Source organism: Pseudorca crassidens, chromosome 12 (assembly GCF_039906515.1).
Source record: "Pseudorca crassidens isolate mPseCra1 chromosome 12, mPseCra1.hap1, whole genome shotgun sequence".
Taxonomy (NCBI): domain Eukaryota; kingdom Metazoa; phylum Chordata; class Mammalia; order Artiodactyla; family Delphinidae; genus Pseudorca; species Pseudorca crassidens.
The window spans coordinates 85703649-85731611 of NC_090307.1; the positions used below are offsets into that span (position 1 = coordinate 85703649).

The 27963-nt window shown below is 46.2% G+C and overlaps 2 protein-coding genes across 6 annotated transcripts; one reads left to right on the forward strand and one right to left on the reverse strand.

Annotated features, from left to right (window-relative positions):
* Nucleotides 1-885: 885 nt before the first annotated feature.
* Nucleotides 886-17331, forward strand: DDX55 (DEAD-box helicase 55). Of its 4 annotated transcripts, XM_067701108.1 has the most exons (14): nucleotides 886-1040; nucleotides 3614-3664; nucleotides 3758-3844; nucleotides 5020-5111; nucleotides 5191-5253; nucleotides 7116-7265; nucleotides 8532-8721; nucleotides 10173-10255; nucleotides 12161-12292; nucleotides 13139-13231; nucleotides 14296-14410; nucleotides 14887-15055; nucleotides 16062-16354; nucleotides 16610-17331. In XM_067701108.1, the coding sequence occupies exons 1-14, from the start codon at nucleotides 933-935 to the stop codon at nucleotides 16784-16786; spliced, it is 1803 nt and encodes a 600-aa protein (XP_067557209.1). In that variant the 5' UTR covers nucleotides 886-932; the 3' UTR covers nucleotides 16787-17331. The 4 variants fall into 4 exon arrangements, with proteins under 4 accessions (XP_067557209.1, XP_067557210.1, XP_067557211.1 ...); XM_067701109.1 differs by lacking the exon at nucleotides 13139-13231; XM_067701110.1 differs by lacking the exon at nucleotides 7116-7265.
* EIF2B1 (eukaryotic translation initiation factor 2B subunit alpha) lies at nucleotides 16356-27960 on the reverse strand. Of its 2 annotated transcripts, none has more exons than XM_067701112.1 (9): nucleotides 27790-27960; nucleotides 26812-26913; nucleotides 24456-24592; nucleotides 24230-24346; nucleotides 22384-22496; nucleotides 21765-21833; nucleotides 20484-20559; nucleotides 19061-19186; nucleotides 16356-18369 (listed from the first exon to the last, which is right to left on the reverse strand). In XM_067701112.1, exons 1-9 carry the CDS (start codon nucleotides 27800-27802, stop codon nucleotides 18205-18207), a joined length of 918 nt encoding a protein of 305 aa, XP_067557213.1. In that variant the 5' UTR covers nucleotides 27803-27960; the 3' UTR covers nucleotides 16356-18204. The 2 variants fall into 2 exon arrangements, with proteins under 2 accessions (XP_067557213.1, XP_067557214.1); XM_067701113.1 differs by having other exon boundaries at nucleotides 21765-21829; nucleotides 22380-22496.
* Nucleotides 27961-27963: the final 3 nt, after the last annotated feature.

Genomic DNA, 27963 nt, shown 5'->3' on the forward strand with positions numbered 1-27963 from the left:
CAAAGGCGTTTTGAGGATGTGATGATGGCATTAAAGTGAAAATGTTGCCTTAGGCTCTACTCTTTCACTTTCTAGTTTGAGATGACTGGAGTTTGCATAAGTACTGTCCCCATTTATTCATTCCTAAAATATTTGGATGACTGCTGTGTGTAACCAGTTGTAGGCACTGAGATAAATAGAACAGAAAAATTCCCATTATCCTAGGATTTACCTTTTAGAAATTATATGGCACATTAATGATAAATGATATGGCGGAAAAATAAAGGGTAAGTGGATTAGGAAGGCATCACTGAAATGATATTTGAAAAGTCCTGATGGATGTAAGGGAGCAAGCCAAGCTAAAGGTATGGGCCCAGCTCATAATAGCTGGTCAGTAAAAGCTTGCTGAATGAATGGACACGTGCACGAGTCAATCCAGTGGTGAACACAGGAATAAGCTGCAGTGTTCCTGTTTAGGTCTCTGACCTCACTTCCTCGGAAGTAAACCAACATTTATTGTGTAGTAGGCAGTGGATCCCCACCATGACCCTGTTTTGCATATTTGGGGCTCCCGGGCTGGGGTACATTTCTGTCAACTCTCCAGACCTACTGTCCTTTGGCCAGGACGCGGTGTTGTGCAGCCACCTGCTTCCGACTGGCAGGGAAAGTGTGAGAGCCGGGGCAAAATCCCTCCCGCCCAAATGCCTGCTCGATGTGGAAAGGCGCTCCGAGCCCAGGTGGCTGCGCTGGACGAATGGCACCATGGCCGGGCCCCCGCGGCCGGCTTTCACCCGCCAGCTGTCGGCTTTCCACTCTCCTGCGGCGAGGGCGCCTTCCCCCGCCGTCCGGAACTTTGCGACTGGAGCACGGTTCCGGGCGGGGCCTGTTGGCGAGCGGAAGCGGAAGTGTGCCAGGGAGGCGTAGTACTGGTAGCTGCGGCGGCGGAGCTAGCCATGGAGCACGTGACGGAGGGCTCCTGGGAGTCGCTCCCGGTGCCGCTGCACCCGCGGGTGCTGGGTGTCCTGCGGGAGCTGGGTTTCCCGTACATGACGCCGGTGCAGGTAGCCGGGGCCGGGGAGGTGGGCCCTCGGTGCGCAGGGGGCAATTGGGGAAGGGGAGGCTCAGGGCGGGCCCGGCAGCCGCTTAATTGGATGCGGCCGGTAGGTGTTAGGACTCGCATCCTGGAGTTTTTACCCCTCCGGCTGGGACTTTTGCCACGTCTTTCTGCTGCGCCGACTCGGGTGATGCCAAGCTGGTTAATGATCGCCAGGCAGAGGCGGCAGGCGGCGGCTCACCTGTGCCAGGGTCTTCACCGCCCTTAGGTGCTGGGACCCAAGTGCCTGGTTCGTATTCTCCCCCTACCCCTTCTAGCTGTGAGACCTTGGGCAAATGGCTTAACCTCTCTGTGTTTCATTTCCTTTCTCTGTGAAATGACGAAAATAGTATTACCAGAGGGTTGTGTGGAGATTACCTAAGACAATTTGGGGCACATCATGGGCGCTCAGTAAATGTTACCTGCTGTCATTGTTATTATTACTTGGGCTAAGTGAAGTGTCCTGGTCCAGTTTATTCATTTATTCAAGAAATTTCTTGAGGACAAACTACGTATTGGGTAATTTTTTCTAGGCTCCAGGGATTTTGCAGTGTTGGTCCCCACTCATGGGCCTTGTTTTCTAATGCCCGAGAGAAAGGGGTAAAGGAATAAGGTAATTTCAGCTGGTGATAAGTGTTGTGGAGGAGACAGTGACAAGAAGGTACAGGATAGGAGATAAGATAGGGGAGGCCTCTCGGAGGAGGTGTCATTAAGCTGCTACCTGAATGAGAAGGACCTGGCTGTGGGGTGATTGGGGGCATGATAGTCCAGCAAAGAGAAATGCCCGTGCAAATGCCCTGGGGCTGGAAATGAGCTTGGAGGAACAGAAGGAAGGCCTCTGTGGCTGGAGCAGCATGAGTAGTGTAAGAGGTGAGCAAACCGGGTGCCGGATCTTGCAGGATCTTCCTTGTAGGAGCTTGTATTTTATTCTAAATGCAGCAGGAAGCTGTCTTCCATGGAAAACTGTGCAGAAAGGGAAGGGATGTGACTGCGGCGTAGAGAATAGACTTTAGAGGAATAAGAGAAGTGAGGAGGTCCATTAGGAGGCCACTGTCAAGTTAGAGGTGATGGTGGCGTGGAGTAGAGAGAACACAGTGGATATTGAAAAGTCAGTGTTGGGATAGCTTTAGGGCTCCTGAGGGGCCAGATGTGGGGTTCATGAAGAAGGAATCTACAGGGACCCTGAGGTTTTTGACTTAGCAGCTGGGTGGATGGTGGTATCATTTATTGAGATGAGGAAGGCTGGGAAGGATAACAGGCTTCAGAGGGAAAATCAAGAGGGTTCTGTTTTGAAATGTTAAGTTGAGATGTCCATAGGCTAATCAGGAAAGGGGTGGAGGAAGCAGGCAGTGCTCTGTGCCATGCCTCGGGACTGTAGACAAGACCCAGTGTCTGCCATTGGAGTCGATGGTCTAGGTGCTGTCCACTATGGTAGTCACTCACGTGTGGCTGTTGAACACTTGAAACACGGTGAGTCCATGTTGAGATGTGCTCTAAGTGTAAAATGTACAGTGGATTTTGAGGACTTAGTGTGAAAAACAAATGAAAAATCTCATTCTTTTTTTTTTTTTAATAAATTTATTTTATTTTCGTCTGTGTTGAGTCTTTGCTGTGCGTGGGCTTTCTCTAGTTGCGGCGAGCGGGGGCTGCTCTAAGTTGCGGTGCACGGGCTTCTCATTGCGGTGGCTTCTCTTGTTGCAGAGCATGGGCTCTAGGCGCGTGGGCTTCTGTAGTTGTGGCACGTGGGCTTCAGTAGTTGTGTCATGCGGGCTCTAGAGTGCAAGCTCAGTAGTTGTGGCGCACGGGCTTAGTTGCTCCGCGGCATGTGGGATCTTCCTGGAGCAGGGCTCGAACCCATGTCCCCTGCATTGGCAGGCGGATTCTTAACCACTGCGCCACCAGGGAAGCCCCCCCACCCTGTTTGACAACCCCAAATGTCTTCAGACATTGCCAAATGTTCCCTGCGGGCACAGAAATCACCCAGGCTGAGACTTACTTGTGTTGAAGCAGTTAGAAAAGTGCTACATGTGCTGCAATGGGTGAGCTCAGGCTCTGGGGACCAGGAGTGGAGTGTGGTCCTGGAGGGGGCGACCTTGAAGCCAAGACCTGAGTCTGCTTCAAGTTCAGCTGCTTGTTGCCGCAACCAAAGGGCCAGGCCTCTTGTAACCCTGTGGGTTTTCTGCGGTGTTTATAATTAGAGGGCCTATTTAAATCGTTGTTTTGTGATACTAGAGCTGGAAGGAACACAGTGTCTTCAAACCCTTCTTGGTCCCGAGAGGAAGAGTAGGCGAGGCAGGGCTAGAACTCAGGACCCCCAAATCCCAGCTTGGCTCACTTCCCCTCCATGCCATCTGTGTAGACACCGCTGCTGTATTACCTGTGAGCTGACCCTACTGGGGCCCCTGTGGGTGACTGTAATCGAAGTCCAATTTGTGGTGGGGTCCAGTGTGACGAAGGCCAGCCTTGTGTTTCTTGGGCTTTGGGCCTCATCGGTGGAGTCACGGCATCCCCTAACCAGTGCTCTGCCATCTCTCTCTTCAGTCTGCAACCATCCCTCTGTTCATGAAAAACAAAGATGTTGCTGCAGAAGCGGTGAGTACCTTGTGTAAATGCAGCTTGTCTTCCTGTTTTCCTTCCAAAATGAACTGTGAGGAAAAGCAAACGGAAACTTTCTGCCCTTTGCAGGTCACAGGTAGTGGCAAAACACTCGCTTTCATCATCCCCATCCTGGAGATTCTCCTGAGAAGGGAAGAGAAGTTAAAAAAGAGTCAGGTGAGGATAGCTAAACGGTTTATTTTCACTTAGTCATCGGAGAGTTCACAGTTGAGGAAGAAGCTGGTCAAAAGCTTGAAAAAATATAGAAGGAGAAAGTACAGTCTGTCCTCATTACCTGCAGGCTCTGTGTTTATGAATGTGCCTGCTGCCTAACGTTTGTTTGTAGCTCCCCAGAGCAGCACTCAGTGTGCTGTCGTGCTCATGCCTGCACCTGTATGGGGCAGCGACAAATGGGAGTCGCCTTATGGCACTTTCCCAGCCGAGTCTCATCAGGGCGATACTGCCTTCTTGTTCCAGCTCTCAGGCTGTAAGCACGTGTCCTTTTCCCGGTCAACTTACTGCTGTGATTTTTTTTTTTTTTGGTGATTTCACTGTTTAAAATGACCCCCAAACATAGTGCCGAAGCGCTATCGAATGTTCCTGAGTGCAGAGAGGCTGTGATGTGCCTTACGGAGAAAATACATGTTGCATAAGCTCCTTTTGATAGTGCTGTTGGCTATGAGTTCAATGTTGATGAATCAACAGTATATATTAAATGAGGTGTCTTTATTTAATAATTTAATTGAAGTATAGTTGACTTACAAAATAAGGTATCTATAAACAGAAATATGTGTAAAAGAAGCTTATGTATTGATAGGTCCACACAAATGTGGCCAGAGGCTTGCAGGAACCTAACCCCGTTTCCCCAGGGGCAATGGTCCAGTGTTCACTAACAGCGTATGTGGCCACTTTGTAGAACAGAACGAGGACTGACTGTAATTCAAACTACAGTTGACCTTTGAACAGCATGGGTTTGAACGGTGCAGGTCCACTTAAATGCGGGTTTCTTTCAGTAGTGAATAACTATAGGTCTACACCAGCCGAGGTTGGTTTAATCCCTAGATGCGGAATTGGGACATGGAGGAACCAAACCGGTTGTGTGGAGAGCCAGCTATAAATAATTTGCGGATTTTCGACTACTTAGAAGGTTCACATCCCCAACCCCCACATCATTCAAGGGTCAACTCTCGATGTGTACTGTGACCGGGCATGACTGGGCACTGCTGAAAAAGCCCAGGAAGTGCTGTTTCTCTGGGAACCTTCATCCATTAGGTGAAGGGTGCAGTCTCGTGTGAGTTCAGCTCTGCAAGCCCTGGGCTCTGCTAATCATGTGCCTTCCCCCGCGTGGGCAGGTTGGCGCCATAATCATCACACCCACGCGAGAGCTGGCTGTTCAGATAGATGAGGTCCTGTCGCATTTCACGAAGCCCTTCCCACAGTTCAGGTAAATGGGAGGCAGGGTCCCTGTCAGCCATGGGCTGTGATTTTGCCTGACCTGCTCAAAGACACTTGTCTTGTTTTAGCCAGATTCTCTGGATCGGAGGCAGGAATCCTGGAGAGGATGTTGCGAGGTTTAAGGAACACGGGTAAGTTGCCTTGCTCGCTCTTGGCATTGAACCCAAGAGGAATCGACACATGATCTAGGCTTAACCGGAAACCCCCTGCTTCAGAAGCCCCCTCCCCACAAAAAGTTCTTTCTTCAGGCCAACCTCCCATTTTGCTCACGGGCTCATGATCTCGTCCCTCCCGTGGTGGTCCCTGACCTCGCCCCGAGCCCCAGACACACAGATGATCCACCTGTCTGCTTGGCATCTCCCCAGGCATCTCACAGCTGTTGCAAACGCGTCTACAACAGGAGCTTGGAATTTTCATCCCCAGGCTTGCACCTCGTCTGGAGCTTCCTGTTCATCTGCCCCCGTTGCTTCTCCTGAAGTCAGGGGCCCAGCCTCAGCTCGTCCTGGCCCCTCCACTCCCCCTCACAGCCAGTTGGCACCATGTCCTCTGCGTTTTCTCTCCAGAGCGCATCTCTAACCGTCAACCTTCCCATCGCCACCTCTCCTGCTCATTTCCCCCCTGGACTCCTGCAGTAGCTTCTCTGTCTCTCTCTCTCCTGTGTGTGTCTACTATTGCCCCCAATAGTCCACTCTCCGCGTAGCAACCAGAATGCCAGTCGGGTCATGTCACTCACTGAAAGCTCTTCAGTGGCTCCTCCTGGCCCTTGGGGTAGATCCTAGTGTCTGCCTAGGGCCTGTGAGCCACCACTCTCCACTGCTGCCCGCTTCACAGCCCGCCCTGCTGCCACAGTGGGCTGGCGTTCTCCCAGGTACTGCACGTGCCAGGCTCTTCCGTGTCTCCAGGAGGCTCGGGAAAGTCGGGGTGGTGTCTGTCCGGCAGCATTTTACCTTCAGAGCCTAGTGAGGCGCTGAGCACACGGCTGGTGTTTAATAAACATTCGGAATGCGTGTTTGAATACGCGATGGCCATCACTCCTTGGCATTTTATTGTCCCATGATGAATAAGGTTTGTAATGAGCAGCAATAGACTTTGTGCCCAGTTTGTCAGTGAATCTCAATAAAGAAAACTATTTTTCTTGAGCACTTGCTGTGTCCAGCTACAACGGGAGATACTTTGCAGCAGGGGTCACAGACTCGAGTTGCTACAGGGCTCAGAGGATAATATAAACGTGTGAAGGGGGTGGGCGGGGAGTGGGAGGGACTGGCTAGTTCACGCCTGAGTACTCACCTCCCGCTGATCGCTGCCCACAGAACTCTGGGCTCAGTTCTCCAGGTTTTGAATGTTTTAAAAAGAATATGGAATTCCAGATTTCTGTGTGTTATCTCCAGGTTGTTTTAACTGTTGGCATGTAATTCACATTTAAAAAAAACAACAAAACTTTCCTGCAGGCCACCCAGTCTGTGGCGGCCACGTTTGGCTTTCAGTCTGCGTTTGTGATCTTTACATAAAATTATCTCTAGTTCTGTTCACATTCTCATTTTATAGATGAGTGACCTGGGACGTAAAGTGGTTGAGTAAAGTCAGGGGGTCAGCAAACCCTTTCTGTAAAGGAGTAGATGGTAATTATTGTAGCTTTGTCGATCACACAGTCTGTGTCATAACAGCTCACCTCTGCTGTTATCGTGTGAAAGCCGCCGAAGGCAACCCATGAATGAAGGAGGATGTGTAATTATGTGCCAATAAAATGTCGCGAAAACAGCGGAGTCCAGATGTGACCTAAGAGCCAGTTTGCTGAGCCCTGCCCTTGATCTCAGCCTGGAACCCAGACCTGTCCCCTCACGGCGCAGCCTTCTCTTCCCACTGTGGTGGTCTCCCTTCTCTTCGCTGGCATTTTAGATGACTTTTGCTGGGGGGAATACAAAACTTGGTGTTTGGAATCACAGAGGTCCCCGAGATCCAGCGAGTGCGGTAAATGTTAACTTTGTTTTCATAGTGGGAACATCATTGTGGCAACCCCAGGCCGCCTGGAGGACATGTTCCGAAGGAAGGCAGAGGGCCTGGATCTGGCCAGCTGCGTGAGGTCCCTGGAGGTCCTGGTGTTGGATGAAGCGGACAGGCTTCTGGATATGGGGTTCGAGGCGAGGTACTGGAGTTTGGACTTCGTGGGCTTCGGGTGACACAGGATGAAAGGGAGCTCAAGATGGAATTCCTTTATTACTCCATGACTGTCTCTATTAGCCACATGTGACTTTCTTTTTTTAAATAAATTTATTTATTTGTTTATTTTATTTTTTGGGTGCGTTGGGTCTTCATTGCTGTGTGCTGGCTTTCTCTAGTTGTGGTGAGCGGGGGCTACTGTTCATAGGGTACACGGGCTTCTCATTGCGGAGGCTTCTCTAGTTGCGGAGCACGGGCTCTAGGCGCGTGGGCTTCAGTAGCTGTGGCACGCAGGCTCAGTAGTTGTGGCTCCCGGGCTCTAGAGTGCAGGCTCAGTAGTTGTGGCGCACGGGCTTAGTTGTTCCACGGCACGTGGGATCTTCCCGGACCAGGGCTTGAACCCGTGTCCCCTGCACTGGCAGACAGATTCTGTTTATTGATTGATTGATTGATTGATTGCTGCCTTTGGTCTTTGGTGCTGCGTGCGGGCTTTCTGTAGTTGCGGCGAGCGGGGGCTACTCTGTTGCGGTGCGCGGGCTTCTCAGTGGCTTCTCGTTGCGGAGCATGGGCTCTAGGCACATGGGCTTCAGTAGTTGTGGCACACAGGCTCAGTAGTTGTGGCTCACGGGCTCTAGAGTGCAGGCTCAGTAGTTGTGGCGCATGGGCTTAGTTGCCCCACGGCATGTGGGATCTTCCCAGACCAGGGCTTGAACCCGTATCCCCTGCATTAGCAGGCGGATTCTTAACCACTGCGCCACCAGGGAAGTCCCCACATGTGAATTTCAAATCATTAGGTTGATTAATCCTTCAGATTCTACCACACAATTTAAATTCCATTTCTTATGTCTTTGATGTTCTTAAGATGTGTTTTCCTTCATGGCTTCTTTAAAAGTTTCTGTGAGTTTTAAAAAAGTAAGTAGCTTTATTGGGATATAATTCATATGTTACACAGTTCACCCATGTAAAGTGTACAGTTTCATGGTTTTTAGTCTCAAAAAGTTTTGTCTTAATTTCACTCTTTTAATTGCCCCCCATTGTAAAAGTAAAATTATATGCTTACATTGAAGAAACCTTGGGAAAATGAGAGTATAGAGAAGAAATGAAGATCGCCCATAATCTCACCTCCCAGTAGTAGCTACTGTAAATATTGTGATGGTTTTCAGTCTTCTAAAATAACCTGTTTAGTATCATAAAACACCATTTTTTGATTATGCTGATAAGTGAGGGGTTAAGATGAGCCCTCTCTTTTTAGCATAAACACCATCTTGGAGTTTTTGCCGAAGCAGAGGAGAACGGGCCTCTTCTCGGCCACTCAGACACAAGAAGTGGAGAACCTGGTGAGAGCAGGCCTCCGGAACCCTGTGCGCATCTCGGTGAAGGAGAAGGGCGCGGCGGCCAGCAGCACGCAGAAGACCCCCTCCCGCCTGGAGAACTACTACATGGTGAGCGCTGGGTGGTCTCACTGACTCTTGCAGGCCATCGAGGAGGATGTACAGCGTGGGAACTGGGGTTAACAGTGTCGTGTACTTGAAATTTGCTAACAGAGTAGTTCTTTAAATACAAAAGGGAGCTATGTGAAATGATGGGTGTGTTAATTCAGTTGATTACGATAATCATTTCACAGTGTATGTGCATGTCATCACTTCGTACACCTTCAATGTATACATGTATAGATTTTTAACGTGTAAATATGCTTAAATATGTACAATTTTTATTTGCCAATTATACCTCAGTAAAGCTGGAAAAACTAAAACAAGTATTAAAAGCCAAAGCAATTTACTGAAAAAAGTTACTAATTTTTTTTGACTTGAACTGCTTTCAGTAAGCTTAGTTATGTTTTTTTTGGGGCCGTGCCGCACAGCACGCGGGATCTTAGTCCCCCGACCAGGGATCGAACCTGCCCCCTGCAGTGGAAGCACGGAGTCCTAACCATTGGACTACCAGGGAAGTCCTGTTTTTCCTTCTAAATGATCAGCTATAATAATTGTTTTAACAACTTATTAGATTTTCCAAGTTTTATCAATATGGTATACGGTGTTCCCACTGATATATGTTAACTCTTAGCAATTAAAACAAATAAACAAGCAAATGGGACTGCCCTGGCTGTCCAGTGGTTAAGACTCTGTGCTTCCACTGCGGGGGCACGGCTTTGATCCCTGGTTGGGGAACTAACATTCTGCATGCTGTGCGGCACGGCCAAAAAAAAAAAAAAAAAAGCCAAAAATAAGTGCTCTAGAGACTGGCTTTCAGTTTTCTAGGAAACTAAATCTATAAAATGACACCCTGTGGCACATTTTTTTTTGCAGTACGCGGGCCTCTCTCTGCTGTGGCCTCTCCCGTTGTGGAGCACAGGCTCCGGACGCATAGCCCCAGCGGCCATGGCTCACGGGCCCAGCCGCTTCATGGCATGTGGGATCTTCCTGGACCGGGGCACGAACCCGTGTCCCCTGCATCAGCAGGCGGACTCTCAACCACTGCGCCACCAGGGAAGCCCCTGGGCACTCTTAAGTAATACAGACCCTTGGGTCCAATTCCACAGCTATGAATCGTAATCTGTATGCTGTGTCCAAGGATCTGCATTTTAAAGACCTCCCCGGGGGTGGTGGTATGGCCGGCATGGCGCTGTCTGCATGTTGGGGTTTGGGAGGTACTTACTGCACTGGGTGACTCCCTGTCCTCAGTTACATGACTTTGTGACTTACGTGTGTCAGCAGCCCAGGCTGATGTTTATTCTCATCTCGGTAGACTGAGTAACATTCTGACGAAAGTCTGTCCCTTTTCATGGAGGAAATTAGATTCCTTAAAATTTAAGGCCGAAACTGAAAATAGCTATGGGGTTATTATTGTCAGCAAATTTGTTTTTATTTTATTGGTTTTCCTTTTTATTTTATAGGTATGTAAGGCAGATGAGAAATTTAATCAGCTGGTACATTTTCTTCGAAATCATAAGCAGGAAAAACACCTGGTCTTCTTCAGGTAATACTTCTGGGGTTCAGCCGCACCCAGAATGTGCACATGTGTGTAGCCTTCAGGTTTGGAATTCCCTTCAGGTTGTTTGTCTGTTAGGAATGTGTTTGGCTGCAAATGACTTCTGCAGCTCAAGCTGGAGGGGTTTATTTTTCTCCTGTAAAAAGAAGTCCAGAGGTAGGCAGTTCCTGACATTGGTTTCTGTCTCGGCAACGTCAACACCAGTGTTTCTTTAACTGTCTTGGCCTTTCCTTCCTGTAGGTCACCTCCTAGTTTTAAGATGACCACTGTGACACCTGCTGCCACGTTTGCATTGAAAGCAGATAAAAGAGGAAAGGCAGGGAGGGGGGAAGGGCAGTCCTTGCTATATCCAACCCTTTTTTTTTTTTTTTTTTTTAATATCCAACCCTTTTAATCAGAAAAGCAAAAGACTTTCTCAGACAGCCCCCTCCCAAGCTGACTTCTGCTTTCGTTGTATGGGCCAAAGGTGGGTCACCCAGCAGCCCCTCACTTTAGGAGATGGGAAAAAAACAAGTGGGTAGCTGTCCCAGCCTCTGTAGTAGAGGGAGGTGAAGGAGGAAGTGGTTGGGAGGGTGTTTGATCCACCAGCCTAGTGTCTGCCACACTGGGGTGTGTCCTGTTGTCAGAGCGCAAGATAGGAACAGTTGTGTGCATCCTTCGGGCTGTTTTTTTCCTCCTCCAGATATACCTGTGGTGTTGTCTTTTTGGCAATACCAGAATAATTTTATGTTTCTTTTCCATCCATCATGTCACCAATAAAATGCATTAGCTGTACTGTCCCACAGTTAGAAATACAAGCTGGTACACACACACACCACACACACACACAAACACACGAAACTGAAACAAAGATTTCATAAAACTGCGTTTGACTAGGTGGGATGCATTCTGATGCTTTCTGTTTTGTTCTGCTCTAATTTTTTAAAAATGCTGGTTGGTCCAGACTCACTAAATTGATTTCAGAACCCACCAGATTGCTTTCAGGATCTGTGGGTTGTGACCCTAGTGTGCAAAACTGCTTTATTATGTACTGATGTGACTCTTGGTGGAAACTGGGGAATCTGGCAGCAGTCAGTTAGCACAGGTGTTTAAGACAGGAGATTTAGACAGGAGTTAGCCCGAATTGGAATCCTGCAGCCTGGTGTAGTGGGAAAACATGGGAGACGGAATCACACCTTCCTTCTGGTTCTCCTCTGCCACTCACTTGTACTGCCTCTCTGGAAGCTTCAGGTCCCTCATCTACAAAAGGATGTGACATCCCTTTGGAATCCCTCAAGTAAAAAAGGTGAACTTTATTAGAAGGGGGCTGTGTAGGGAGCTCACAGACTCAAAGAGAAAGTTGGGTGCACCACCTCTAGGGAAGACAGGATCTGGGGGACCCAGATGGCCATCTCTTTAGGGCACAGCCTCATTGGGATGACCCTGCTCCAGTCCCCTTTTGTCCTCGACTCCAAGTCCAATATCCAGGATAGAGGACCTGATAGGTCTGACTTCTGCTGAGCCCTTGGGAACTGCACTGAATGGGGAAGAAGCAGTTCCCTGAAAGAAAAGCAGGAGTAAAGCTATATTTAAGACGTCATCGTTCTTGTTGTGAAGGACTCCTTCCATTTAATTAGTTCCTCGGGGAGCCAGGGAGATCCCCTTGCTAGAACAGCTTTAGACAGGAGGAACACGTTGTTTGGGTTTTAACTCCTGCTGAAGGGGTTTTGTCAAAAGATTGGCCTTCCCTTGGCCGAGAACTTAGTTGTGGATGATAAGCACAGCCATTCTCCTCTGCAGTCTCCTGGGACGACTGGGGGGTCCCCACTGCATCTAGTGCTTGCGGCCTCCCTCCCCCCATCGCAGGAGGACCAAGGCGGCCTACGACTCTAAGCCCTCTGTCCCCTCTCGCAGCACTTGCGCCTGCGTGGAATACTATGGAAAGGCTCTGGAGGCCCTGGTGAAGGGCGTGAAGGTAATGTGCATTCACGGAAAGATGAAATATAAGCGCAATAAGATCTTCACGGAGTTCCGCAAATTGCAAAGGTGGGTTGGCTTCCTTGGAGATGGCGGATCTCCAGCCACTCTGCTCTTTTGCAGGTCGCTCTGCCTCGAAACCCTCACATGTGTTTCCCTGCCTGGAACTCTCTTCCTCCTCAGCCTGGTTATCACATCTTCTCTGTATAAATATCCAGAGCCCCTGCCCTCTGTCCTGACCCCATTACACTTTGCTACACTGACTTCCTTACTTATCTGTCAACTTCCCTGCTAGGTTGTAAGCTCCATAAGAACGGGAACCTGTGTGTTGTGTTCGCTCCCCCAGTGGGGCTTTGGTAGCTGTTTGTTGAATGACGGAACAGACAGGAGCAACCCGTTAAAGGCTGTAGATTGTCAGCTGGTGGCTAGGCTGTAGGGAACTTGTGGCTCTAGTGATCATAACTTGATTCTGTTTGTGCATAGAAATAATACTTCTCTGTGTTTCTTAATCATTGAGCCTTCTGGCTATGTTAAAAGCAATCTTTTAGGCAAAGTGATAGAATTGATGGATACATGACAGTCTGGGAGGGAAAATTTCATTTGTTTTTTTTAAACGGCTGCAAAGGATTAGACCAAATACTGTGGGTTTTTTTTTTTTTCTTTTCCCTCAATGGAAATATGCTAATTTAAAAAATCTTTTCAGTGTTTCCTCCCCACCTTTTTAAAGATTTCACTGACAACTTGTAAAGTCCTAGAGGTTCTTAGGAGGAAGAAAAATCAAAATGTTATTCCTATATATTTGCTTCTGTGAGATTCTGCAACCTATGTTATTACTGTCATCCCTCAGTAAAGACTGCTTGATGGTGAGGGAAATAGTGGCCTCCTTACTCAGTGTGGTGTTTTCTCATTTTCTAGTGGGATTTTAGTGTGCACTGATGTGATGGCCCGAGGAATAGATATTCCTGAAGTAAACTGGGTTTTGCAGTACGACCCTCCCAGCAATGCCAGGTACAGCATGAGAGAATGTTACCCACTCTGTCTAGGAATCTAGGCTAATGAAATAGGAATCCTGAGGAAGAAAACATAATGATGGTTGTCAAAACATTACGAAATAACAAAAATAGGGGAACTGGTGAGTTATCATTGATAGGTCATTGATAGGTCAATAGTGATACTATATTATCACTGAAATTTCAGTCATTTTCAAATACTTTTTTTTTTTTTTTTTTTGCGGTACACGGGCCTCTCATTGTTGTGGCCTCTCCCATTGCGGAGCACAGGCTCCGGACGCGCAGGCTCAGCGGCCATGGGTCACGGGCCCAGCCGCTCCGCGGCACGTGGGATCCTCCCGGACCGGGGCACGAACCCGTGTCCCCTGCATCCGCAGGCGGACTCTCAACCACTGCGCCACCAGGGAAGCCCCCTCAAATACTTTTTAATTTACTTATTTTTAAATATTTTGGCTGCGCCACACAGCATGTGGGATCTTACTTCCTTGACCAGGGATGGAACCCATGCCCCCTGCATTGGAAGTGCAGAGTATTAACCATTGGGCCATCAAGGAAGTCCCTTAAAGTTCTTGCAGAAATGCACATGATAGAGTGTTTAAAGGAGAACAATATATACACCATATATGAAGATGTCAGTTATTATCTGAAAGCAAGCATATATTCCTGATAAATGCCTCCAAACATAGGAAAGCATCTGTAAATACAAACTCCTAAGCAATAGTTGTTACTTCCTGTGGGGGGCGTTCCTCATAGGTCACTTTTATTTTCTTTTTTACGCTTTTCATTGTTTTTCAGTTTTTCTACTGAGACTGCTTCCTCCTACCTATACCGTCAGATAGGCATAAATTTAAAAGTTTTACAGTTCATAGTAAATGTCTAACAGAACCCTCTCTGGTTTGCACGTGTACTTTAATAGCCAGCTCTTCTATAGCACTAATAAGCGGCGGGTTGGGATGGAGCTCCTCGGGTCATTTTAGGTGCATCAGCCGTGCGGCTGCAGGCCTGTGCTCTGCTCGGCCACCGTCACGTGGTGACCACGTTCCCGCTCCTTGTTGTTCACAGTGCCTTCGTGCATCGCTGTGGCCGCACAGCCCGCATCGGCCACGGCGGCAGCGCACTTGTGTTTCTCCTTCCCATGGAAGAGTCATACGTCAATTTCCTTGCAATTAACCAGAAAGTAAGCTGTCTTCCTTTTTCCTATGGAATGTCCAGTGCTGGGGTAGTTGAAAAAGTTCTTTTCCAGCAAGTGGGGTCCAGAACTTAGATTAGGGGTTGCAGACACACAGGGGCCAGGCTGGTGATGTCCGTGCGGGAACCTGGCTGGCTTTATGGCTGTGGAGAGGCTCTGGGGTATGGCCACTGCTTGGCCCCAGCTAAGTATCACTAGTTGGGAACATAGACCTATGTTACCATACTTTCCAAGCAGAAATCAGGATTGTTAGGTAAAATCTCATTTTAAACTTTGCTTTAAAATTTTTAAAATACTTTCTGGACCAAGTAAATACTTTGCTTGGATTTGGGCTTCCAGGCCTCTGCTTTAAGATTAAAATGGATGGTTCTGCCTTTGGTTTTATTGGCACTGGCTCTTATGGGGTAGCCTTGGTTGGGGATGAGGTGATTCCAGCCAGAAGTGACGCTGTGGTCCCTGTGCAGTGCCCCCTGCAGGAGATGAAAGTCCAGAAGAACACAGTAGACCTCCTTCCAAAGCTCAAGTCCATGGCCCTGGCTGACAGAGCTGTGTTTGAAAAGGGCATGAAAGCTTTTGTGTCATTCGTCCAGGCTTATGCAAAGCATGAGTGTAACCTCATCTTCAGATTAAAGGGTAAGTTGGACTTCACATAATTGTATCTCCATCTGAAACATCTGGTGGTTTTAGAAGTATTACAGGTATGAAACTGCTTTGTTTTATAAAAACGTCAGGCCTTATTACTCAGCCATAAAAAGAAACAAAATTGAGCTATTTGTAATGAGGTGGATAGACCTAGAGTCTGTCATACAGAGTGAAGTCAGAAAGAGAGAGACAAATACCGTATGCTCACACATATATATGGAATTTAAGGGAAAAAAAATGTCATGAAGAACCTAGGGGTAAGATGGGAATAAAGACACAGACCTACTAGAGAATGGACTTGAGGATATGGGGAGGGGGAAGGGTAAGCTGTGACAAAGCGAGAGAGAGGCATGGACATATATACACTACCAAACGTGAGGTAGCTAGCTAGTGGGAAGCAGCCGCATAGCACAGGGAGATCAGCTCAGTGCTTTGTGACCACCTGGAGGGGTGGGATAGGGAGGGTGGGAGGGAGGGAGATGCAAGAGGAAAGAGATATGGGAACATAGGTATATATATATAACATTCATTTTGTTGTAAAGCAGAAACTAACACTCCATCGTAAAGCAATTATACTCCAATAAAGATGTTAAACAAAAAAAGTCAGGCCTATGCCAGGTTTAATGTATTCTAAACATTTAAAAGAAAGTCTTCCTAGGAATTCCCTGGTGATCTGGTGGTTAGGACTCCGAGCTTCCACTGCAGGGAGCATGGGTTCGATCCCTGGTTGGGGAACTAAGATCCCATGTGCTGTGCAGCGCAGCCAAAAAAATAAATAAAAATAAAATAAAACACAGTCTTCCTTGGGTTTGAGTAGACAGAATACACTGGCTGCTGAGTATTCCTTTTTAGTAAAAATGTAATTATTTTAATTCTAATTAAAATGAGCCCATTAGGTCACTTAGGTAGACAAAATTATATTGCTGTGAATGTTCTGTGGGTTGATGCCTATAATCCTATTTTGGGTGTGCTAACTGCAGTGTTTTGGTTTAATCAGATCTCGATTTTGCAAGTCTTGCTCGAGGTTTTGGCCTGCTGAGGATGCCCAAGATGCCAGAGCTGAGAGGAAAGCAGTTTCCAGATTTCGTGCCTGTGGACGTCAGTACAGACACCATTCCATTTAAAGATAAAATCAGAGAAAAGCAGAGGCAGAAGCTATTGGAGCAACAAAGAAAAGAGAAAACAGAAAATGAAGGGAGAAGAAAATTCATAAAAAATAAAGCTTGGTCAAAGCAGAAGGCCAAAAAGGAAAAGAAGAAAAAACGGAATGAAAAAAGGAAAAGGGAAGAGGTAAAGTTTGCATTTTTATTATTTAAATACTCAACTTAGAATTCTGAACAAGTTTCACTGAAGTGTAGTATATAGTTATCTTCTAATAGGAATTGCATAGGACTCTCAGATTTCTATACTCCCTTGGTGGCTTGGGTGGGGAATGCGCTGTTTGTGGAAGCTGATCTAAGCTAGTTACTGATTAAAAATTGCTGGTTTCACTTAGAACACTGTTGCTGAGAAATTCAGTAGCTTGTTGATCTCTTCTGTACTCAGGGTTCTGATATCGAAGATGAGGACATGGAAGAACTTCTTAATGACACAAGTCTCTTGAAAAAGTTTAAAAAAGGCAAAATTACTGAAGAAGAACTCGAGAAGGGGCTGTTGACGAGTGGCACAGGATCAGTCAAGACAGCAGATTTGGGGATCTCAGATTTGGAAGATGACTGCTGATTCCTGCCGCTCAGGCGAAGTGCACGAGAGCAACGGGAATGCCACGAGCTGCCCTGCGCTCGCAGATAGCTTGCGCTCGCGTGTACTGAACAGCAGAACTTCAGCAGACGTCCGGGAAGACCCACCTCTCCCAAAGCTGCTGTTGCAGACGGCCATGTGAGGGGTTTCACGCTCATGAATATTTTATGAAAAACATACCAGCCTTTGGAGTCTAACAGAAGAAAATGTAAATTAACTGAGTGTAAATAACAGATGTCAGTATTTATTTTGATGGGTTAGTCAAAGAGCTCATTGGTTTTTAACACAGAGATACTGATGTAGACTTGATTTTAGGCCTTTTAAAATTCCTCAGTGTTTTCAGGCACCTGATCTCCCTGGATGTCCTTCTCCCTGGACTTCAGTTCTCTCTTTGATGTACTGTGCAGAACACCTGCACAGCCCCTAGTACTGTTTTATTGGTGAGTATCTGAAAAACAGAGGAAGCAAGTCATTCTGGAAAAGAAAATTATTATGCCTTCTGTTGAATAAACTGTATTTCATTCTAACTGTGCCTTAAGTGTGTGAAGGTGGCTGCATAGTGTCTTTACCAAGATGGACAATACATTTGGGCCTGGGGTCAGCTTGCGGTACCGATGCAACGCCATATCAAAATCTTTCATACAATTTGAAAAGATGCTGAATTGTTCCCAAGAACAATTTTAAAAAAGCTGTTCAGGACCCAAACATGTTTAAATTCACATCTTTCCCAGATACAGAATTAAAGTTTGCAAATATTCTGGAAGGCATCTTCGTAAGTGGTGAGGCATGTAGGATACTCCTGCCAAAGACGCTGTTTCTGTCTTGGGTTCTCATGTTAGTTTCCACTCTGTTTGGCTTGATCCTTTTTTTGGAGATGACAGCCCTCAGCTCATGTTCACTGCTGGAAGCCTGATGCAGATTCAGCAAGTGTTTCCTGCCTTTCTCACACCGTGCAGGCACCGTGTAGCCTGCATCCTGGGCGGCTGTTGGTTGCTGGAGGGGCGCCTGGCCGCAGTTAGGACCCCTGCTCTCTTAGGCCTGCATGGCTTTCATTGATGCTTCTGGCAGATAAGTCTGGAGTGTGGGGAAGATGAAGGGAGGGGGACGCGGCACATCTTCTTTCATCAGTCAAGCAGCCAATAATCTAACTTGTATTTCTGGAAACTGGAAATGAATGAAAGTGTCTGGAAACCATAAGCACAATTTAGGTTGGGTTCTAGGGGAACCATGAACATATTTCAGATGGGACTGAAATGAATAAAAATTCTCCAAGACGTATGATTTTAAGTACTTAGTCGATAAAATTTCATAAAAAACAATTCAGTTTTCGCCTGGCTCATTGAGGGGCCAAGAGGCTGCTCCCAGCATCAGCTGTTCGCCGGCAGGAAAGGGCCCGGCTGTTACAGATAGAGCTTGATGAGTTCGTCGCTGACTGCTGAGGGCGTCAGCACCCCCAGGTCTGTAAACAGCAGTGTGATTAAGGAAGGGGAGGTGTAGTCGACCCACGGGTGCTCCTCTTTGAGATCCTGTCCAGTCTGCGTGGACTTCAGAGTATCTGCCTTGTACTGAGGAGACAGGAAGCATACGTTAGTCTGCCCCACGTGTTCAAGGCTCTGAACTGGAGAGGCCTTGGCCTGAGCAATTAGTGTGCTCCTGCCTCAAAGTGCTCTCTGGAAACGGGGGGAGGCCAGCTGTGCAGCACACTGGCGAGGGGGATGAGTGTGGCTTGGGTGAGCAGATCATTAAAGAAAAACTTAAGCCACGTGTCCCCTCACTGGTGTGCTGGATTAACTCCTCCAGACCTCTCAAGACAACCGTTTAGAGCATTTACAGAGTGCTTACTAAGTGCTAGGCACTGTGCTAAGTTCTTCCCATGGATTATCTCAGAATTGTCATAACCCTTGTACAGATGACTGAAGTTCACAGAGCTTACAATGAAAGGACTTGCCCAAGGTCACATGGTTAGTAAGTGGTGGAGATGGCAAGTGAGCCCAGACAGCTGAGCCAAAACTTCGACTATTACCAGTTTCCCCTGCCTCCTTGGCCTGTATCTAGTGCTTAATTGAATGAGAGACAAAGACTTAAATTCTGGGGACAAATTAGGCTGTTCAACAGCCACCAACTTACCTTTGTATCCTGAGTATTGGAAAAAATAGTGGGAAGTGAACAACTTAATGGAACATTCTTAGCACTGCGTTTTTCTTCAAAGGTTTCAGTTTAGACTCAAATACCCCTTCAAATATGTAAAACTCTTGCCTTAAACTTATCTGGGACATCTTGCTGGTTTAGTGGGAAGAGCCGTACAAACTTGAAACTTTCTGCAACAACATAAAAAGGCTTGTTCCGTGCTTTGGCACACACGGCCATCTGGTTGGTTCCAATCTGGGAAGTCAGAGAAAAGCGGAGAAGGGTGAGATCTTATGGCATATCTGAAGTGGAAGCAACAGAAAGTATATGAGTGAACGCAATATATGTACTTCTGGCTTTGGAATTACAGAAGACCTTTAAAAAGGAAAACACGTTTCTCCAAAGATATACAAATGGTCAACAGACACATGAAAAGATACTCAAGATTCTTAGTCATGAGAGAAACACAAGTCAAAACCACAATGGGATACTGCTTCACATCTACTAGGGTGGCTATAGTTGAAAAAAACAAGTGTTGGCAAGGATGTAGAGAAATTTGGAATCCTTGTACGTTGCTGGTAGGAACGTAAAATGGTGTAGCTACTGTGGGAAACAGTTGTGGCAGTTCCTCAAAAAGCTAAACACAGAAATACCATGTGACCCAGCAATTCCACTCTTAGGTATATACCTCAAAGAATTGAAAACAGGAACTCAAATAGGTAATCGTACACCCGTGTTCACAGCAGCATTAGTTACAATAGTCAAAGGATAGAAACAACTCAAGTATCCATCAACAGATGAATGGATAAACAAATGTGACGTGGTACATTATGCAGCCATAAGGAGGAATGAAGCACTGACACATGCTACAATACAGATGAGCTTTGAAAACATCATGCTAAGTGAAATAAGCCAAACTCAAAAGGACAGATATTGTATGATTCCACTTATATAAGGTACCTAGAATAGGCAAAAATCATGGAGGGACAAAGATTAGGGGATGGGGAGAGAAAAATGGGGAGTTTTGCTTGATGGTGACAGTTTGGGGTGACGGAAAAGTTTTGAAGACAGACAATGGTGATGGCTGCACAACAGTGTGAGTGTAATTAATCCCACTGAATTGTACACTTAAAAATGATTAAAATGGCAAATTTTTATGTTATATATTACCACATACAACAAACTATCATGAAATCTTTCCATGTTAAGCAACAGATAAATTTTAAACATTATACTGATGTCAAATATGCTCCATTAAAAAGAAAAACCAACCAAAAGCTAAATTCCAGTTAAAGCATGTTTTGAAAAAATATAAATTACTTTCTCCTAATTTACACAAATCAGTCTCCAAAGCAGGAAGAAATCTGAACAAAATTTGACCGCTGCAATGGCTCATGGGAACTGGGAAGCCATTGGCTGCAGTGGTGGAGTCTTGAAGCTAAGCAGGGTTAGAGGAACGAATCATTAACAATACAGTGCTAGCTGGATGTCTGAGGTCAGTGATGTAGCTTCCCGCCCTGACCAAGGGCCCGCGGAGAACTGATGCTCCTACCTTGTTAATGATTCCTCCGTTTTCAACAACTCCTTCAGCACCAACAATGACAAGATCCACTTTCTCCATGATGTAGCTAAGGAAATTAAAAACAATTTTTTAATGCTCCCTCTTCTTTGCTCTTCTTAGTAGCAACATCGCCTGCAAAGATTAATACTCCATTTTCACCAAGGTAAGTTCCTCTCATAACTTTCTTCCAAAGAGCACTGAACTCATGAGACAACCCCTGGCACTGTTACCGGTTCTGCTACAGGGGCACCAAGACCTGTTTTGGTCATGACACCACAATAAGACGTGTAACTCTCCCTGCCACCCAGTAATGTACGTGCATATGTGTGTAGCTGAAGCAAGGATTTCATGACCCGGCATTTATCCTTACTACGTGTGGCACATTCTGTTTTCCTTTCTACATTAATACAGACAAAATTTAAAGACCTGATGTGATCTGAAGTTGGAAAAAATGTTATGTAATTCAAGAATCTTGCAGGTAGGCTGAAGGCCAATCTACCTTTTGAAATGAGCAATTAGGGACTTCCCTGGTGGTCCAGTGGTAAAGAATCCACCTTACAATGTGGGGGACGTGGGTTTGATCCCTGGTCAGGGAACTAGGATCCCACATGTCGCGGGGCAACTAAGCCCGCGAGCCACAACTACTGAGCTCGTGCGCCTCAACTAGAGAGAAGCCTGCGTGTCGCAACTGAGACCCGACGCAGCCAAAAATAAATAAATAATAAATAGATCTTAAAAGAAAATAAAATGAGCAATTAGTAGAATTCTTTAAAATGTTTACTCTTAAACACATTCCTAATTTCCTTAATCATCTCCTTATGTGTTTTCTTCCCAAGGGATTATTACTCCTGTTTTCTCTTGGAAGGCACGCTGTCAATCCATGGAGCATGTCGCCTGGGCTTTAGGAGTGAAGTTGCACAGGTGAGACGAAGAATCCCAGAGTGCCACTGAGGGCAGCCCGTGTCTTCAGATGAAGAGGGAGCACTGGTCACATGTGCTGACCTGACCTCTGCACCTTGCTCTTAAAATGCACTATGATACTGCCACGTCAATGACTCCCCCTCTCCCTGACATCCTATAGTCCTGTCTGTACACTATCAAGGCCTTATAATGAGCTTGCTGGTTTAGCCCAGCTATCAGTTAAGAGGCGGGACGCTGCCCAGTCCAGTTTTATGAACGAGACTCAAACCTTCCAACTGGAAGTGCTGTTCCAAGCCACCCCTGGGAGTGGGCGAGGAAGAGTAATTGTGGCGGGGGAAGCCAGGCACTTACCCAACAGCGGCATCCAGTACGACAGTGACGGGGACACTGAGGTGGCAGAGGGCTTTGGCCATTTTCTTACTGAAAGTGACAGTTTGAGAGCATTAGAAAAAAGTCCAGGAAAGTCCCATAGTGGTGTATGGTGAGTCACTTAATTTGGACAATGATAAATCACTTTAGCTGGAAACTCAGTTCAAGTAATGGATTAAGGGGCACATCCTGAGACTTTGGACTAAGGAAACAAGAATTTGGGTCCTTTAGAAGGAAGTATGTGTTTTAGGAGAACTGCGCTCTTAGGGATACAAAAAGATATGTAAATTCAGAAAAAAAGGGTTTTCCTTTTATTATGTTCTGGCTAGATATGTGGCGAATTATCTATTCCTTGATAAAAATCTTTCAATTGCTGTTCCTCTGACTTAAGTACTAAATAAAACCCCTAGATCCTGTACTGTGACCTACTTCAGATTCACGGTGATTTTTCTTCCAGGGGCAGGAATGGGCACTGTCAAAGGCAATGCTGACTGATTGGCAAATCAGGGGCCTATTCTGGCTCCTCTTAAAATGGATTCTAATCCTCAGTTTGCTCTTTAAAAGGACTGCTGGGCTCATAACCAAATGGAAGGATACTTGCCCTGATAAATCAGGCTGTGACTCTGTAATGTACACACTGAAACGCTTCTTGGCCGCCACGGCTGCTTCCAAGACTCTCAGGACCACTCTGGAGTAGGCGTGAGTTAATATTCTCTGTGGGCACAGAAAGCTCTGTCAAAAGGGCAAGCTTCTGGCAATCACCCATACTCTATGACCCTCTGATGCGTGTTCCTGGTACCCTAAAGCTTCTCCGTATGCTTTCTCACAAATCAGCTGTAATCAGAAAGGAGATCCTTGATAGTACACTGAGTTTAAGCCCATATACAAGCTGAAAAAGTTTTCTGCCGGAGGAATATATTATGGGTCTCCTCTTCTCGTAGCAAGCGCAGAAGTGACATCTCCATGTGGTGTTACTCAGATACAGAAGCCTTTATATCTGAAGGCTCTGTTAGGTTCCTTTGGGTTGGCTTCCCTAATGGTTTGCACTCTTGGGCATACAGGCACCAGGCAGGTAGCATAAAGGAATGCAGGGGGCCGGCTGGGGCCAGCAGCAGAGTGGAAAGGCTGAGCTCCAGCTGTTGTCATGTGGGCCCACTGTGGTCAGATCATCTGGTTTTTCTAGAGGCACTGAAAATCCAATATTTCAATGTTGGCTAATTTTTAAAAACTTATAAACGCTGTTTGGGGTAAACACAACCCATCTGTGGACTGGATACAATTTGCAGATACTTAGATGTAATCTCTGCTCTGGGGAATAGAGTGCAGAGGACAGTGTAAGCAAGGAGGAGGGATGTAGCTCCCTAGCTCCTTTCTGGGCCTCGCCCAAGAGCTTGTTAGAAATGCAGGTTCTCAGGCCCCACCCTTGTCCTACTGAATCAGAATCTTCATTTGAAAGATCCCCAGGGGGTTCATCTGCATGTTCAAATTTGAGCAGCTGTGCTGGAAATTTAGCCAAAATAGCACTGATGCGGGTGGTTATTACACATTCAACTCCACTAGAGCAAACGAATCCTGCAGCGAGTCTGCAGAAGGAGAAGGCCTCGGTGAGAGGCAGTCACAGGCTTGCCTCCACTTGGCCCCAAAATGGCTTTGTTTGCAGCTGGCTTGCGTACAAGTTCCACTCGCATCTATTACGTCATTTATTTAATAACATACTCCAAAAAAAAAAAAGGCTTCAAAAATTGGGAAAGGGGTAATAGACAGTGGACAAGAGTCCAGATGCAAGTGAATACTTTTATGGTCGATGGAGGCTTAGATGGCAAAAGAAGGCATGCTGCCGGGAGAGGAGACGTCATAAAAGTTTTACGACCCCTTTGCTGGGAGACTGACTTGATGTGCAGCTCCCGTCTTTCCTCACTCAGCTTATCAACACTTGGTGGTATCTCTGTAAGAGCGTTTGGAATGAAGATGAAAAATCTCAATCCAGTGCTAACATTCAGCAGGAAGACAGTCAGTATGAACCAATGACAAGAGCTGTGTTAATTTAATTCAGATTAATTTAGTACATATCCAGTAATAAAAAATACTTTTTTTAGTAAGACACCTTATCAAATCAAGAATCATCCATGCTGTCCCAGGGTTTTTCTCTGCCTGTTTAAAATGACAACCGCCTATGATAATAATATCTACATTTAGACAGTGCTTACTATGTGCCGGGCATAGTGCAGAGTCCTTACACATACCATCTCATTAATCCTCACAACACCCCTATGAGGTAGGTGCTGTTATTACCCTTATTTAACAGATGAGAAAACTGCAGCACAGAGAGGTTAAGTAACTTGTCCAAGGTTACACAGCAAGTAAGTGGCAGAGTCAGGATTTTACCCCAGGAGTCTAACTCCAAAGTCCTTGCTCCCAATCACCACACATAATCAAGATCTACTCACCGCCCCATCTTTGATGAAAGTATGGCACAGATCTGCAATTTTATTTCTCGACAGTGATGTTCTCCTGAGAAAAATCTCTCCCCGCTCAATCATGATCTTTTTACATTTGGAGTAATCCTGGGAAGAAAAGAGCAAAATGAGGTGAAGGGGAGGATCCAGATAAAGCTGAGAATATTTGTGGCCAAACAGAGAAACAGAGAGGTAACCGAGGAGGGCAGGGGCTTACGGAGTATTCCAGGGAGGTAAGGCTGATGAAGCGCAGGAAGAGCTCCCCGCCCGAGGACACGGCCACAGAAGAGTCCACGCCACACAGGGTTTCTATGGCACTGGTGAGATTCGCTCTCAGGCCCTGGAGTGTCTCCCCTGGAATGATCACATGAGGAATGTGACGTTCATTTTTGACCCTTGATGGGTCTGTGATTCACTCACTCATTCAACCAGTGGTTACTGGGTGCAGGCTGTATGCCAGGCGCTGTTCTAGATGCTAGAGATACATCAGTGAACGGGACAGGCAGGGTCCCAGCTCTGACGGAACTCCCTTTCTAGTGGGAGAGGCAGACAGTAAACAAGCACACAAAGAAATCAACAAGTTAATTACAGACTGAAATGAGGACAGAAAAAAGCAGAATGATGAGAAAGGGGGAGCTACTTTAGACAGAGTTAACAGGGGTGGTCTCTTGGAGTGCAGGCCTAAGCAGAGACCCGAGTAAGAAAGGATCCAGCCGAGTAAAGGTCCAGTGGGAAAAGTCTCAGATGCAGACTATAAACGCAAAGGTCCCAAGAAGGGAATAAACTTGGTATGAGAAACAAAGAGAGGCCAGAGTGAAGCACAGCTCAGTGAGGGACAGCATAGAAGGAAATTAAGTAGCAGTGACAGAAGAGGTCTGCGGGGTGGGGTAGGTAAGGCTTAGGTGTTTGGATTTTTTTTTTTTTAATACTTATTTATTTGGCTGCCCTGGGTCTTTAGTTGCGGCATATGAACTCTTAGTTGCAGCTTGTGGGATCTAGTTCCCTGACCAGGGATCCAACCCGTGCCCCCTGCATTGGGAGTGCAGAGTCTTAGCCACTGGACCACAGGGAAGTCCCAGGTGTTTGGATGCTATTGTAAGTGCAATGGGAAGAGGCTGGAGGTTGTCTTAGAGACATGCATCTCTAGGCCAGCGCTTTAGATTAAAGAACGCTTTATTATTTTTATTGTTATTATTATTATTTTGTTTATACCCAGATGCTTACATTTAGGATGTCTGAATTAGTAGTAATCACAATGATGACATTAAAACCAGAATTTATACTGGAACATTCTCTACAGCAACTGCAAAGAAACTTCCACAAGACAGAAGCTCAATAAATCCTTGTAAAGGTCAACTATTGCTATAATTTAAGCTTCAAAGTTAACCTGGTATAATATGGTCATTCTTTTTTGTTTTTAATTTTTTTTTCTTTTATTTCTAATTCTTTCTTGAATTCTATCACTACATTTCTGTTTTTCTAAATCTGATTTATATTATGTCTCATGTCTTGTACCATTTAAAAAAATTTTAGCTCATTGTAAAATAGCGTGTTATGCTTTTTTTTTCTGGTTGTCGTTCTTTTTTGGGGGGTTTATTTATTTATGTTTTGGTGTGATTTCATTGTCTGCAGGGATGTTATTCTCATTCTGTCTTCCTTACAGTAACTTTTATGGCGTTTGGACACAACCATTTCATTTTTAAGTAAATGAGTTTTCCTGAACTTTTAGAAAAAGACTTCGTTCAGTTGTCTTTTCTAACCCCACAGAGCTCCCTCTTCCATTGTTTTATGTAGTGTTAAAAAATACAGTAGCTTGCTTTCTGAGATTTCTTGGTTCTGTTCTCCTCCCCAAATCTTTTCTGGACTTTCTCTTTCTTTCTTTTCCTTTATTTTTCATTACCCCAACCTTCTGCAATTTTGATTCCACTCCCCACTATTCAGTGGGGACCCTGGCAGGAAGAAGCCCTGGCAGGTCAGTTTTGAGAAAATGCAGGATCTATGCTGGTCTAGCCCCTTCAGTCCATCTGGCTGGCTCCCTGCACTCACCTGCTATTGTAGTGAGAAGAACCACAGCATCCCCCCAATTTCAGCTGCTACTCTCAAAGTGAGACAGTGCACCTCAGATTGGGACTTGAACCCACATGCCGGGACTCGAACTCGGCCAAAACATACCGTCTTCCAACTGAGATCACACACCTGGTTTCAGGACTTAATGAAGCTCAGGTTCTTGATGTCTCATCACAGAAAGAATTCAGTGAGAAACAAAGTGATAGATAAGAAGTGCATTTATTTAGAGAGAAACACACTCCACAGACAGAGCGTGGGCCATCTCAGAAGGTGAGAAAGGCCAATATGGTCATTCTTGATTCAAAGTATATTTCATTGAAAGGAGACCCATTCAATGATAACTTGAGGGCTCTCTTCACATTAAAAGGACAGAAAAAGAGGGAGGAGCTGAGCTTGGGGCTGCATTACCTTATGTAGGCACACATCCGTCTCTCACTTGCTACACTTCTAACAGTTATGAGCAGACTTTCCTAACACCTGGAGTGATGGAGGATGACCGTCTTTACCTTTATCTCTCCTCAAGTATTCCAGCAAAGTCCGGATGGCAGCTACTGCTGAGGCCATGTCAGGATCTTCTTTCATCTGAGACTTAAAGTATTCAATTAACTCTGGGAAGGGAGAAAAAAGTGATTCATCAAATTCATTTAGCAGGATAGACGACCAGAGAGCTTATCAATGACTGTTGACTTTAAAAAGCAAACTAATTTAAAGAATATTTTCTTTGCAGGGTGTTTGGCTTCAGGGGCACCATAAATGTTGACGGGAATAGATATGACATCACTCTACTATTTGCAAACTCTTTCTCTCTCATTTTGCAAAAGCTAGCCATGTACAATGGCATAAAATTTAAGCCCCATCAAAAGGTAGTGAAAGGTCATTCTCCCCCTTATCCTAGACCCCAAGTCCGGAAAGAATCCCAGAGCCAACCTCCTTACCGATTTCTCCTGCACCCTCCAGTCTATGCCAAGTCAAGCGTATTCACCTACATACATACATATGTACATGTATGTGATGCAGAGGCCCACCCTGCTCTTATTTTTTTTTACATGAAAGGTACTGTATACACATTAGTTTGCCCTTGTTCTTCACTTAATAAAACACCTTGATAACCACATTAGACAAGCAAATCAAATACGCCTTTCTTTTAATTCTAGTACCAGATCCAACAGGGCAGGGAGTCTTACTCATACTTCACATATGAGGAAATCAAGACTGCGAAGACCTGCACATGCGTCCGAAATCTCACTTTTTTGGACGGCACTGGAAAGCGTGGGGAGAAGGGGTGTCCGGGGATACCCCCAGGACCCATTCCCTGGATACAGGAGCAGCGAGTGGTTTTAGTTGTAACTAGAGGAACCACATCCAGCCAAACAGCCTGAGCTTGGAAAGTGACCTCTCCCGGAGCCCAGTCTGGGCGTGCGAGGTGGAGGGATCCCTGCGCGGCTCCGCTTTAGGCCCAGCAGGCCCGTCGCGTCCCAATTTACCCTTGTCGTCCATGGTGCCCTCTGGACCGCGGGGCCCCAGGGGCCCAGAGCCGCTCGCGCCACTTGGATGGGTCCAGCGACCGCACGGGCTCCGAATCACAGTGACCGACAGCGTACAGCACGGCTCTGCACGGCTCTGCACGGCTCTGCACTCCACTTCCGGCGCCTTGGGGG

Excerpts from the sequence above, each read along its gene's own strand:
- DDX55 (XM_067701108.1), top strand. The coding sequence starts at position 933 with ATGGAGCACGTGACGGAGGGCTCCTGGGAGTCGCTCCCGGTGCCGCTG. Across the intron at positions 1,041-3,613 it reads CGTACATGACGCCGGTGCAG|TCTGCAACCATCCCTCTGTT; the intron begins GTAGCCGGGGCC and ends CTCTCTCTTCAG. Across the intron at positions 3,665-3,757 it reads AAGATGTTGCTGCAGAAGCG|GTCACAGGTAGTGGCAAAAC; the intron begins GTGAGTACCTTG and ends TGCCCTTTGCAG.
- EIF2B1 (XM_067701112.1), bottom strand. Across the intron at positions 20,560-21,764 it reads GTACTGGATGCCGCTGTTGG|CTACATCATGGAGAAAGTGG; the intron begins GTAAGTGCCTGG and ends TAATTTCCTTAG. Across the intron at positions 18,370-19,060 it reads ATGTCCCAGATAAGTTTAAG|TACAAGGCAGATACTCTGAA; the intron begins GCAAGAGTTTTA and ends CTGTCTCCTCAG.